Source organism: Equus caballus, chromosome 5, assembly GCF_041296265.1.
Source record: "Equus caballus isolate H_3958 breed thoroughbred chromosome 5, TB-T2T, whole genome shotgun sequence".
Classification (NCBI taxonomy): Eukaryota; Metazoa; Chordata; class Mammalia; order Perissodactyla; family Equidae; genus Equus; species Equus caballus.
In genome coordinates this window covers 28,988,773-29,002,463 of record NC_091688.1, presented here as the reverse complement: position 1 = coordinate 29,002,463, position 13,691 = coordinate 28,988,773, and the positions used below count along the sequence as shown (strand labels likewise).

Below are 13,691 nucleotides of genomic sequence, written 5' to 3'. Positions count from 1 at the left end.
TATGCAGCGATGTTTGTCTCCTGAGTGATAAAGTGTTTCTTCTGCCTTGGAACTTCTTACTACCTTTAGGCTGAGGGGAAAAAGAACCAGGATTGTATGATTGTAAGCAAGTCATGTAATTTGGTTTCCACATCTATGAAGGATAGCTCTTGTGACTTCTAAGGGTGGCTGTAACGGGGCGCTTGGCCTAGGGCCTGACACCTAATAAATTGATCAGTGAAAATGTTAGCTTTTGGAGAGGCTGTGTTTGCGGAAAGAAGAAACACCAGTCAAGTCCTTGAAAAGATAGGACTGAGACATGGAAGCTGTGAACCAACAAAACAGCTGGCCTTTCCCCTTGATAAAGAAAGCATTGTGATAAGCACTAACTTTCTAGAATTACACCTATTGTCTGCTGTTTACCCCAATTTTATTGGCCCATTGTATAGGTTCTGTCCTGGGTTGTGCCTGGGTTAAGGAAAATGATTGTCTGCAAAATTAAGTAGTGTAACTTCTTTATATGCTTTTCTCGGGGGCAGTGGTGGGATTATTATTCATATTAAAAAGAAACATGTAGTAGGTTTTAACTAGAAATAAAAAATACCATGATTTGAATAACTGGATATCTATATCCGGCTCCCTGAATCCCTCTTTACATTTTTGTTCTTTGGACCTTTAGAAGGGATTCTGTGTACTGGTAAAGGTTACAGGTATAGACTGCACCTTCCTATACCCTTAGGATATAAGAAGTAGATGGAAACTAGGATGGTCCTACATGTCTTTAAAAACTTATGCTTTATATAGTCATGTGTTGCTTAACGAGAATACCTTCTGAGAAATGTGTTGTTAGGTGATTTCGATGTTGTGCGAACACCAGGGAGTGTCCTTACACAGACCTAGATGGTATAGCCTACTACACGCCTAGGGTATACGGTACTAATGTTATGGGACCACTGTGGTATACGTGGTCCGTCGTTGACCGAAGTGTCGTTCTGTGGTGCATGACTCTAACTGTATAGAGCCTTTGATTCTGTTTATTATTTTCATTTTTGAATCTAGTTTGAGTTTTACCTTCCAATCATTTTTTATGACATCTCTGCTGTTTCAAAAATCCTAAGTAGTTTTAAATGCTTTTCTCTGTTAATATGCAAAAATGTCAAAAAGAAAAGTAGAGTAGTTTTCAAATAATTAACAACTGAGTCAAAATATTGTTCCTCTGAAGATCCTTATTCGATGTGTGTCACAACTTGTGCAACAGAACATATTGTACAAATTGGTTTAATTTGCATTGACTAGTGCAACAGGAATGGCCAGTTTCCGTTATGCTTGGACAAATCAAACACACAGCTTTATAAGAATAGTAACTTTTAGGGCCAGCTGTGACGGCCTAGTGGTTGAAGTTCGGCGCACTCCACATTGGTGGCCTGAGTTGACTTCCCAGGTGTGGAACCATGTCACCCATCTGTCATAGCCGTGCTGTGGCAGCGGCTCACATAGAAGAACTAGAAGGACTTACAACTAGAATATACAGCTATGTACTGGAGCTTTGGGGAGGAAAGAAAAAAAAAAAGAGAGAGGAAGCTTGGCAACAGATCTTACCTCAGGGCGAATCTTTCCCAGCAAAACAAAAAAAGGTATTGTTAACTTGTAAAAGTTTCCTGATTTTTCCCTGTTAAAATCAGTTGGGAAAATAAATGTTATGGTAAGGTTCCTAAGGCTGAGCCCAAGAAACTCTAACTGTGCTAATTTTTTCATCTCTTGTAATTAGGTCAACCAGTTCCATAAGGAGGCTTGGGTTATAGCTTCTAGAGGTTTTGTAATGTGGACATTCTTGTTTTTAAATTAATCCTTGTATCAAGTGAAAAAAAAGGGAACTGTGTTATTTGGTAACTACAGTCCTTCACTATCTCATGCTTTTGAGTGCCCTTGTTTTTATACTTTTCCTTTTACAAGGAGTATATGTTATTGGAGATAAAAAGAGGTAGATATGTGTGTTACTAGCAACACGACACTAAGCAGGTGGGTTTGAGTTCCTTTGGAACTGACATCTCCACTCTTCGTTGGGATACCCCTACTTGTTTTAGGTATTGATGATGCTTGTGTTCCATGTCACTCCAGCTCTGAAAGTGGTGACACACATCTGTGAAAAGGCCATGTGGTTTACGGTGAGGGTGCAGAAGTCCATGGCCATGGACTAGAGCGGAAGTAACAGAAGTAGGACGAAAGCTGCGACTTTGGCCTTACTGCTGACCAGCTGAGCTCTCTGCTATGGTTTTTGATTCTCTTGATACAGAGAGATGTGGAGGGGCTGAGAGATGTCCCGTGGATGCCCAGTCACTTCATGACCCAGAGGCCCTGTGGCCTATCCGTACATTGTCAATGTGCCCTCTTTCCACTTTCTGCTGCCCTTTTTGTATATCTGTGCCAGGGCACAAGCAGGAAAGAATAAATTAGTGTAATCTTTTTATTAGTGGCTTTGGGAAAGGCTTTATGGAAGAGGAGGTAGAAATTACTGCTCCCCTCTCCCTGCCTTTCCTGCAGATACCCAAGAGTAGTACGTTGTGTTAAGGAAGGGGAGGAAGAGTCTTTGGGAGGCCCAGAGTTCCTTCTCAGCAGGTGTATCCTTCTAATCCATCATACAAGATGGCAGCCTTTGGGTTCTTCCTTCTAAAAGCCCTCGCTCAGGCATGCGCTTCAGCTTAGTGACTCTGGACTTCCCCGTATACCTTGGTGTTCTTTTCTCTCCTTGCAGTCTTCCGTCTGTGCTAAGATTGTGCAGCTCCTGGGACAGAATGAGGTGGACTATCGCCAGAAGCAGGTGGTCATCCTGAGCCAGGATAGCTTCTACCGTGTCCTCACTTCAGAGCAGAAGGCCAAAGCCCTGAAGGGCCAGTTCAATTTTGATCACCCGGGTGAGTTGGGGAATTGAAAGAGTATGTGTGTTGGTTGATTGAGGAAGTTGCTTAACCTCTCTGAGTCTGTTTCCCATCTACAAAACAGAGGACTAATAGGTACATGCAGGGTTATGGTGGGGCTTATGGGAAGGAAGGAATTTTGCAACACGTCACGTAGTGCTTGGCTCCTTAAATACTGATCGAATCTGTGTCTGAACAAGGGGGGACTCTCTGTGAGCCCTATTACTCAAGATGGGCCAGACACAGGATAGAACATACACGGCTGGTTCTTCTGCCTGCTCTGATCTGAAGCAGCCTGTGTCACACATTCCCCCACCACCCTGCACACGCATGCACATGGCATGTGTGTGAAACTCACTGACCAGCAGAGAGGGAGATGGATGGTCCAGGATGGCGGCCTGAATGACTTTTGCCCTGGCAGTCCTAGATCAGCACACTGCCCCTTTAGCTGGTTTGGGTTTTGTATAATTGTTGGAATCAAAACTTGTTGGCACGGTGCCTGCTGCACTCCCCTCACTGTGGCAGGCTGTCCAGGTTGACGTGCCAGTTCCGGGGAGGGCAGCTGAATTTTGAGTGGGGAGAGAGGTGTCTGAGGCCAAGGAAGCAATGTCAAGGGAGAAAAAAGAAATCCATTTCTGAGAATTTATTTGTACATTCTGTTTTGAGACACAGAGAATTTGCATTCTGCTTTGGGTAGAAATCCGGCTTTTTTGGGTGGGGCGGTGATATGCTCCTCTAGGCTGTGATATCCATATGTGAAATACAGGTTTGTAGGGATATCCTGTGCATGATTATAGGAGAAGTCATTTTAAAATTAACAAACATTTTAACAGTTTGCTTTCCTTCAGATGCCTTTGACAATGAACTCATCTTCAAAACACTGAAAGAAATCACTGAAGGGAAAACAGTCCAGATTCCCGTGTATGACTTTGTCTCCCATTCCCGGTAAGTGAGCGGCTCTGGGCCAGCGATGGCTACTTGTTGCTCCTCAGAGTGTCCCCATTTCTTGAGTGCCAGGTCTCTGTCCTCCCGCTGCCCGCTGCAGCCTGTCTGTGAAGGGGCAGTGGCAGTAGCGTGCGCCGTGGGTGAGTATGGGTTGCAGAGTTCATCCAGGCGCTTCCTGGAACAGTCCGATCATCATGTTCCATTAATGCTAAAGGATGGGTTAACGAATTTGGGCTCAGGTGAGGGACATTTATCCCCATCCACATCCTCGAATTGTTGTTCCTGGAATAAGATGTTAGGGGGCGGGGCAGAGGGAGGGCAGGAAGAACAACAAAATTCTGTCTGCTCTCATGGTTTACTTGGGGTTGGACCAAGAACTTGGAGAGATATGAGGACGCTGAGGTCACCAGAGACCAAAGACTAAACCTTCCAAAGAGGTTCTCAGTCACATCAGACCAGTCCTTTCCATTTATCTGTGTTCATGTTGCTCATTAGGAATAGAGGAGTGGCTTGACTTCCATTTCATCTTCCTGCCCTCTGAGTTGGGGGAAGGGGCTCCCGGAGGACTCTCCTGCTGGCCAGATCCCAGGCTCCTTCAGAGCTCTGCAGAGCTCTCTGCTCACTCTCTTCTTCTTTGGGACTTCCCAGGCTGACTCGAAACTCTAAGTGGCACCACACGTAGTTCCTTCCACATTCTGGGCTAGTAATTGCTCAATAAATGTTGTTTTTAGCCATGGACTGTTTTGAAAGTTTCTCCCATCTGCTTTTCATTCTTCCTTCCTGGATCCCATTCTCTCTTGAGTTGAGATTTTTTTTTTTAAATTTAAGTTTTATTGAGTTGATAGGTTGCAATCTTGTGAAATTTCAGTTGTACATTATTGTTTGTCAGTCGTGTTGTAGGTGCACCCCTTCACCCTTTGTGCCCACCCCCCACCCCACCTTTCCCCTGGTAGCCACTAATCTGTTCTCTTCATCCACATTTTTAAATTCCTCATATGAGCGGAGTCATACAGAGATTATCCTTCTCTATCTGGCTTATTTCACTTAACATAATTCCCTCAAGGTCCATCCATGTTGTTGCAAATGGGATGATTTTGTTCTGTTTTACGGCTGAGTAGTATTCCATTGTATATATATATACACCACATCTTCTTTATCCAATCATCTGTTCATGAGCACTTAGATTGCTTCTATGTCTTGGCTATTGTAAATAATGCTGCAGTGAAATTGGGGTGCATGGGACTTTTGGCATTGCTGACTTCAAGCTCTTTGGATAGATACCCAGTAGTGGGATAGCTGGATCATATGGTAGTTCTATTTTTAGTTTTTTGAAGAATCTCCATACTGTTTTCCATAGTGGCTGCAGCAGTTTGCATTCCCACCAGCAGTGTATGAGGGTTCCTTTTTCTCCACAACCTCTCCAACATTTGTTACTATTTATTTTAGTTATTTTTGTCATTCTAATGGGTGTAAGGTGATATCTTAGTGTAGTTTTGATTTGCATTTCCCTGATGATCAGCGATGATGAGCATCTTTTCATGTGCCTATTGGCCATCTGTACGTCTTCTTTGGAGAAATGTCTGTTCATGTCCCCTGCCCATTTTTTGGTTGGGTTGTTTGATTTTTTGTTGTTGAGTTGTGTGAGTTCTTTATATATTATGGATATTAACCTTTTGTTGGATGTATGACTTGCAAATATTTTTTCCCAGTTAGTGGGTTGTTTTTTTGTTTCAATCCTGTTTTCCTTTGCCTTGAAGAAGCTCTTTAGTCTGATGAAGTCCCATTTGTTTATTCTTTCTCTTGTTTCCCTTGTCTGAAAAGACATGGTGTCCAAAAAGATCCTTTTAATACTGATGTCAAAGAGTGTACTGCCTACATTTTCTTCTAGAAGCCTTATGGTTTCAGGTCTCACCTTTAGGTCTTTGATCCATTTTGAGTTAATTTTGGTGAATGGTGAAAAAGAATGGTCAATTTTCATTCTTTTACATGTGGCTTTCCAGTTTTCCCAGCACCATTTGTTGAAAAGACTTTTCTCTATCGTATGCCCTCATCTCCTTTGTTGAAGACTAGCTGTCCATAGATGTGTGGTTTTATTCCTGGGCTTTCAATTTTGTTCCTTTGATCTGTACACCTGTTTGTGTACCAGTACCATGCTGTTTTGATTACTGTAGCTTTGTAGTATGTTTTGAAGTCAGGGATTGTGATGCCTCCAGCTTTGTTCTTTTTTCTCAGGATTGCTTTAGCTATTTGGGGTCTTTTGTTGCCCCATATGAATTTTAGGATTCTTTGTTCTAATTCTGTAAAGAATGTCATTGGGATTCTGAGTGGGATTGCATTGAATCTGTAGATTGCTTTAGGTAGAATGGACATTTTAACTATGTTTATTCTTCCAATCCATGTACATGGAACGTCTTTCCATCTCTTTATGTCGTCATCCATTTCTTTCAGAAAAGCCTTGTAATTTTTGTTGTATAGGTCTTTCATTTCATTAGTTAAGTTCACCCCAAGGTATTTTATTCTTTTTGTTACGATTGTGAATGGTATTGTGTTCTTGAGTTGTTTTTCTGTTAGTTTGTTATTAGAGTATAGAAATGCTACTGATTTATGTAAATTGATTTTATACCCTGTAACTTTGCTGTAGTTGTTGATTACTTCTAAAAGTTTTCCAATGGATTCTTTGGGGTTTTCTATATATAAGATCATGTCGTCTGCAAACAGTGAGAGTTTCACTTCTTCCCTCCTTATTTGGATTCCTTTTATTCCTTTTTCTTGCCTAATTGCTCTGGGCAAAACCTCCAGTACTATGTTAAATAAGAGTAGTGATAGAGGGCATCCTTGTCTCATTCCTGTTTTCAGGAGGATGGCGCTTAGTTTTTGCCCATTGAGTGTGATATTGGCTGTGGGTTTGTCAAATATGCCCTTTATTATGTTGGGGTAGTTCCCTTCTGTCCCCATTTAGTTCAGTTTTCATCATAAATGGCTGTTGGATCTTGTCAAATGCTTTCTCTGCATCTATTGAGATGATCATGTGGTTTTTATTCCTCAATTTGTTGATGTGGTGTATCACGTTGATTGATTTGCAGATGTTGAACCATCCCTGTGCCCCTGGTATGAATCTCACTTGATCATGATGTATGATCCTTTTGATGAATTGCTGAATTCAGCTTGCCAAAATTTGGTTGAGAATTTTTTCATCTATGTTCATCAGGGATATTGGCCTGTAGTTCTCCTTTTTCGTGCTGTCCTTGTCAGGCTTTGGTATCAGGGTGACGTTGGCCTCGTAGAATGTGTTAGGAAGTGAGATTTTTTTTTTTTTAAATGTGAAATTAGATTTCATATGGTTTTTCCTACCAAATGTTTCTATAATTAAAAGCCCAATCTTTATGTCCGTGCGTGTTCCTTTAGTACACATCTCAGCCAGCCTTTAATGCAGTTTCCTCACAGGTTCTCTGCCTGTCTCACAAGCCAGAATTTGAGGGTGTGGCAGAGATTTGGTTGGAAGAGGAAGAAGAGAAAGAGCACGTTGAGATGGAAGGCCAGGCTGCTTTGGTGCTCACCTTTATCCCTCACCAGTGTCTTCTGCAGCACTTCCTAATACGCACCAGAGTCTACTGTGCTGGAGAGTCACAGTTCAGGATACCCCTCCAGCATCAAACCACTACAGACTATGCAGGAATAAAGCGGTTCAGTGTAGGAACTGGAGCTAGTACGAATGATAAGGGGGCTGGGAGAGTGACGATCTGGGAGGCTGCAGCCAGAGAATCAGAGAAAATAATCGTCACTGATTGCAGCCTGAGGCAGTAGAGAAGAAGCCAGGGTTCATGGAAAGTCCAAGAAGCTGCCACATCTGGGCCCATAGTGTCCAAGTGGGAACTTGCGGTGTGTCTGCAGAGTTTCCTTGTCTGGCTGTTATGATCTCATAAAAATTATAGATTTTGTTTCACTTCATCTTCTAAATCTCTCATTGGCAAAGTAACCTGGAACCCTGTAGGGAAAGGGATTCTGGGAATTGTAGTTTCTTGTCTTTGCAGGGAGTGGTGGTGATGTCACGTTGACAAGAGAGAGTCTAGCCTATCACCTTTCAGGTCCAGGGCAGGGGCACTGCTGCAGAATTAAAATGCAGCATGACAACGAAGGAAAGGGCCTGTGGAGGAGGGTAAAGGAGGGAGGAATGGCTGTGGATTTAGAGCACGTTGTATGGAGGAGGCGATACTTACGCTGTATATTGGAAAGTGTAAGTAGTTGTTGGGGAAAGGGATTTCCAAGGTAATGGGCGGGAGGCACTTCAGGGACAAGCTTGGTGGGGAATTGCAGCTGGGATGTAGAGGGATGAGGTCAGTGTGTGGGGAGAGCCTCAGGAGAAGGAGGAAGCTGGGAGGTAGGCAGGCCTCAGATCAGGAAGGGCCATGGACGCCAAGGCCAGGAGTGCAAATGTGTTGGCAGTAGGGAGCCACAGATGGCTGCTGTGTAGGAGCGGAAGGGTCATTCTGGTGACAGCAAGAGAGGATCTATGATGCTATTTATGAAGCTCTTGGAATAGCCCGGATGAGAGGCCTGAAGTAAGGCAGTGGACGTGAGGGTAGTTGGCAGGAGTCAGGGCCTGACCAGCATGGCGTCAAGGGATGGAGATGAGTGCCTTATGCAGCGTGAACTCCATCAAGTTTATGTATTAACCAAAGAAACCCCGGCAGATTTCCCCATCCAGACATGGTTCACTTCATTCTCCTGATTCCTTTCATAACTTACATTTTAAACCCCTGTTCTTCAGTGGTCCACGACCCACTTCTTCTGTGAAACTCTCCCCCCAACCCCCCACTCCAGACCACAGCAATGCCCCCTACTCTCAGGGGTCACTTGTTAGGGCCCCAGCTGTTCAGAGTTAACTGATCCTGTCCCACCCATGGGCCTTTCATGGTGCAATACAAACAAATGTTGGACTGAGGCTGAGCAGACACATATTTGCTGTAAATACTCTTCTCTGGTCTTCCCCTTCCTCATAAGCCAAATGAGAAGGTTGGACTAGTTTACTGCAGTGCTCTAAGAGTCTGGGTTTCTTATGTGGACTTCCCAGCCAAGCTCTAAACTCTTAAATGGAATATTGCACTGAATGTGGCTCCTTGCACATTCTGGGCTAGAAGTTGTTCAGTAAATGTTTTTAACTCAGAGCTGTTTGGAAAGTTTCTCCCACCCAGACCTATGTGTGGACTTGGGAAATGATCAGTTCCAGCTTCTTGGGGCACCAACCACAAACAGGCAGTTGTGTTCTCCTTACTTTCCCAGGATTGAAAAGGGAGGTCTGTTGAATTGGAAAACCACCTGTTCCTTTCTAGTGTTGATCAGTTAGGCATCCTGATCAGTGCTTGAGGTAGCGTCCATATATCTAAACCCAGCACCGTCCTTGCATTTTCTGTTAGGGTTTTCCATGTGGAAGCCTAGGAATCCTGCACACACGTGTTATTTGTTTCCCAGCAAATCCTTTCCATCCTCTCCTTGGCCCAGGGCAGTTGCCTGGAGTGGCTCATTATTTCACTTACTCACTCATTGATCCTTTTTTCTACCCATTTCCCTTCTGAACTCGGCCAGTGTGCTTCCTTATCCTGAACCACAATGGGCACCCTATTTTCTGGTAGCTGACATTCTGTAGACTGGGGCTCCTCAACCCTGGCTGCACGTTAGAAATACCTGGGGAGCCTTTTAAAAGTATCATTGTTTTAGCTCCACCCTAGACTAATGAAATCAGAGCCCCAGGGGGGTAGTGTCCAGGTGTAAACGTTTTTTAAAAGCTCCGCAGATGATTCTGAGTACATCTGGACTTAGACCACTATTCTAGATCTTACTGATCTTACTACCCTGGTCCTTTTCTGCCTGGTATTCCGCCTCCGTGGTAGCTGCTCCAGCAGCGCCTGCCTTAGAATTTAGGCAGGAAGCCAAGGGTCTGAGCTAATAAGGAATCCAAGAGTGTTTATGGGAGGGAAGTTTGAATGCCCTCCCCTTTAGTTGGCAGCTGCTGCTGACCTCCCTACGTTTGCACAGATAACCCTATTGTCTTAAGGAACTTTAAAGAAAATTGTTTTATTTGGTTTGATTCACAGACGTTTGCTGGTCTGCTAGTCAGGGTGAGTAGTAACCTTGCAGTGGCAATCATTGCTTCCCTTTCAGTGAATTTTGAGCAAGAGAGAGTAGGTGACGTGCAAGGTAGTTTTAGGACAGAATCAGAGGATATGAACACAGTGAAAGTTGAGGCGAGGTGGGGCTGGACCCAGCAGCTCCTTTTATCGATTTAGCAATGTTTTACCCCCCTGGCTTTTGAAAAGTCATGTTTCATTAGTTTCTGCCTTGGACTTCCCAACCGTGTGGGGTAGATGGATGAGGTGATGCGCATATCCTTGCTTTATTGATGAGGAAAAGGAGCTCGAGGGAGCTTGGGGAATGACCCACGGCCACAGAGCTGGCTTATGGCGGAGCCAGATTGGACAGAACTTGTGAGTCTTTACTTCCGTGTAGATGTTTTCTCTCCTCCATCCTCTTTTCTGAACTTTCTTTTTTTCCTGTCCCTTCCTCCCTCCTTCCATCTGCCTCAGGACTGGGGGAAAGGGGTGGGGTTGTTGGGAGAAAACTGTGAGTTTCTGTTTTTGAAAGTTCAGTGTTAGGTTCCGGGAATGCCAGCCCTGAGAGCATTCCTGGAGACGCCTTCGGAGAAAAAAATCACATCTGTTTTTGCCCGTCTTTATTCTTCATTCAACAGCAGGTTTTTTCTCCCAGGGAGAAGGAGGGCTGTGCTCTATTTCTGCTTTGTGGCAAAAGCTCAGAAGAACCGGTCAAAGGAGACCTTTGCCCCAGCTGTGATTGCCCTTGTTTGGCTCTTCAGTGGTGGTCTGAGGGCCACCTGTTAGTTAAACCCTTTCAGGCCCACTCTGAGTCTGAAAGGGAAGGACCCCAGGCCCCCAGAGATGCTCTTGCACTTGTTCTCCCCCTCTAGCTCACCCTGCCCAGCTCGGCCCGTCATCTGCTCTGTGCTTTGCAGGAAGGAGGAGACGGTCACCGTCTACCCCGCGGACGTGGTGCTCTTCGAAGGGATCCTGGCCTTCTACTCCCAGGAGGTGCGGGACCTGTTCCAGATGAAGCTTTTCGTGGACACAGATGCGGACACCCGGCTCTCCCGCAGAGGTGCGTTCTAAAAGCCTCTGGTGGCCCTGTTGGTGGCCCGTGACAGCTCCCTGCCTCCCTGAGCCTGAAGCCCATGCTTTCCCTGAGGTGGCCTTGTGGCCGCATGGCCCAGCCCAGCTGTGTCAGTTCAGCCCCAGGATGTCCTGCTATCCAAATGTTCAGGATATTTGAGAAGGGATTAGTCACTTACTGTTTTGGATAACGCAAGCCCTGTGAGATCACAGAGCTGAAAGAAGAAGTTTACATTCTGGTTTCACTGGAAAAAAGTTGGGTTAAATGCTTAGTTCCTTATGATTTTCCCAAGCACTACAATCAAGCCAGGAACTAACTATAGGACATCCTCTGCCTGCAGTGCTGGGCAGCTCATCCTACTAGCCTGCTTCTCTAGCCCTTTATTTTCCAGAAAGCTCTACAGAGTTTGTGTCACTCTGTCCAGCCAGCTCCAGAGCAAAGTCGGTGGTTTCCTCTGCAGGCCTCTGCGTGTGCCTGTGTGAGGCCCCGTGCCTGTGTACTGAAGACACAGAACTGCTCGTGGGTTGGGGAGCTGAGCCTGTGAATTCAGCTCTGTAGGACACTGAGCAGAGAGCTTGCTTCCACTAGGGAGGTTGGGAGGCTTCAGGAGGAAGAAGGGTAGGTCTTGGATGTGGTAGGGTGATGACGTAGGCAACCCAAGAGGTACACAGTGCAAATACAGGCACATATGGCCTGTTCCAAGAGGCAGGTGGCTGGAGTTCATAGAGGGCTAAACGAAGAGACACTAGAAAGTAGTTTGGAGCAGATTGTGAAGATTTGGCTTCCAGTTTGGTTCCTGGTAGAAGAGGGAAAGCTACCAAGGGGTTTTGAGCAGCGTGATGACATGGCCTCAGCTCTCCTTTGGAAGATTATTCTGACAGAGGAAACCTAAGTGAAGATTGCGGCTGGGGGTTCTTTTTGGGGACTTCTTTGCTGATCTGGACTATAGGTAGGGCTGTCGTCCATAGGTGGTGGGAGAGGGAAGGAGAGCTGGGAGAGATGAGAAGCATACCAGCAGAGTTAGAGCTGACAGGACCCAGCAAAGGCAGTGGGGTGGGGGTGACTGAAGAGAGGGGTGGAGGGGGAGGAAGGCTTCGAGTCTCCATTGTGCGGAAGAGAAGAGAGGCACAGGAAATGACAAGGCGAAATCTCCTAGTCACAGAGCAAATCATTGGCAAATTCAGATTTTTGGAAGCTCCAGTCCAGAGCCTTCTGACCTCGAAGTCTGTGAAATTTTCTCTTCTCGGTTCATGAAACAAATTTGTAGTTTATCCAATTCAGTAGTCTGATTGCAGGAACTATAAACGGAACCAGCAGAATATGGAGAAACGAGTCCCTGGTTTTTGCCCTCCCAGGTAGTAATAGGATCCACACTCTATTAGTCAGATGGAGCCACACTTCAGCTCCCAGGTGGGTGGGGGGGGGGCTAGGACTCTGTGATGGAAGAAGGAAGGAGAGTGGGAGGCCTGTATTCTTCTAGTCCTAGCAGAGCCTTCAGCTAGCTTTGTGACTTTGGTGGTTCTTGAGACCTCTCAGGCTTGGGTTTCTTTGTGGGTAATATGAGGGAGACAGGCCTGTTTTTTAGGGTGTTACTCTGGCCAGGTGAGGTTTCATAGATAATTGAGATAACTGAGCCTGACAATCCCTCATGTATCTGCCCCAGGGCCTGGTTTATCACCTGAATCCACAAACCCAGGTCCTGCCTGGGTTGATCTGCTCCATGTCCATATTAACTTGCCAAATTAGGAAGGGCAGCTTGATGTGTTGGGGGGAAAAGTTGGAGTCACATGAACTGGACTTAAATCCTGGTTTCAGCATTTGGTGGATGGGTGATTTCGGGCAAATTATGTTTTAACCTCTTTGTACCTCATTTTTCTATTGGTTGATCATCTAATGATTAGCACTCCTAGGACAGTTGTGCTGATTAGAGGTAATGTAGGTAAATGCCTGGCAGTGCATTAGTCGATAAATATCGACATGGTGGATCAGAAATCTGCTTCACCTGAGGGGGTAGATTTTGTTCTGTGTTCCTGAGTTTCTGTCTGGGCTGATCAGAACCTACGAGCGGTCACATCCTCAGGGCTGAACCATCATTGGTCCAGCAGGTGATACTAAGGTCCCAGGGGATGCAGTTATGCTCAAGGGAGGAGAGAGTGCAAGGCGTTGCACAAGAAATTAGAACCAGGGTTGTGCAGTGGCAGTGTCCTTGGAAACCAAATGAATCTTGGCCTCTAATTCAAACAGATAAACATGGTGTAGATTAAATGGAAAATTCTCCCTCCCTTTCTTGTACTGGGATCCTTATGTGAAATGGGGGAAAGACTTGAGGTGGTGGTGGTCTTCCTGGGGGTTTCTTGGGGTCAGTTCTGTAACCCCTGTCTTCCATGGTACTCCTTGCTGCTTTCTCTTTTGAGATCTGCTGTCTTCTCATGTCAACCCCTGGAGAGTCACTTCATCCTGGTGGACTTGTGGGACTTTTCCACGTGCTATTTCTACAAATTCATTCTCTGTCCACATAGGACAAAAGCCATGCCTGGCATCTGCTTTGTGGTGTGGGAGGGTGCCTGGTAAGGGAGAGGCGGGGCTTAGTCAGGAGCAGCTGTTGGGCATAAGAACATTCCCCGAGTTAGCCCCATGGTTTTACCCATCTGTGTGTCACACCCTCCTGGGCAT

At 45.4% G+C, this 13,691-nt stretch overlaps 1 protein-coding gene across 4 annotated transcripts in view; it reads left to right on the top strand.

Annotated features, from left to right (window-relative positions):
• Window positions 1-13,691, top strand: part of UCK2 (uridine-cytidine kinase 2) — a 77,764-nt gene that overhangs the window by 53,008 nt on the left and 11,065 nt on the right. For 2 of the 4 annotated variants that reach the window (XM_023640802.2, XM_070267895.1), the window contains exons 2-4: window positions 2,732-2,891; window positions 3,743-3,839; window positions 10,864-11,006. In XM_023640802.2, the coding sequence (XP_023496570.1) occupies window positions 2,732-2,891; window positions 3,743-3,839; window positions 10,864-11,006 (400 nt within the window). Of the gene's footprint in view, window positions 1-2,731; window positions 2,892-3,727; window positions 3,840-10,863; window positions 11,007-13,691 lie in introns of all 4 variants that reach the window. The other 2 variants (XM_023640801.2, XM_014739655.3) reach the window with 1 other exon arrangement.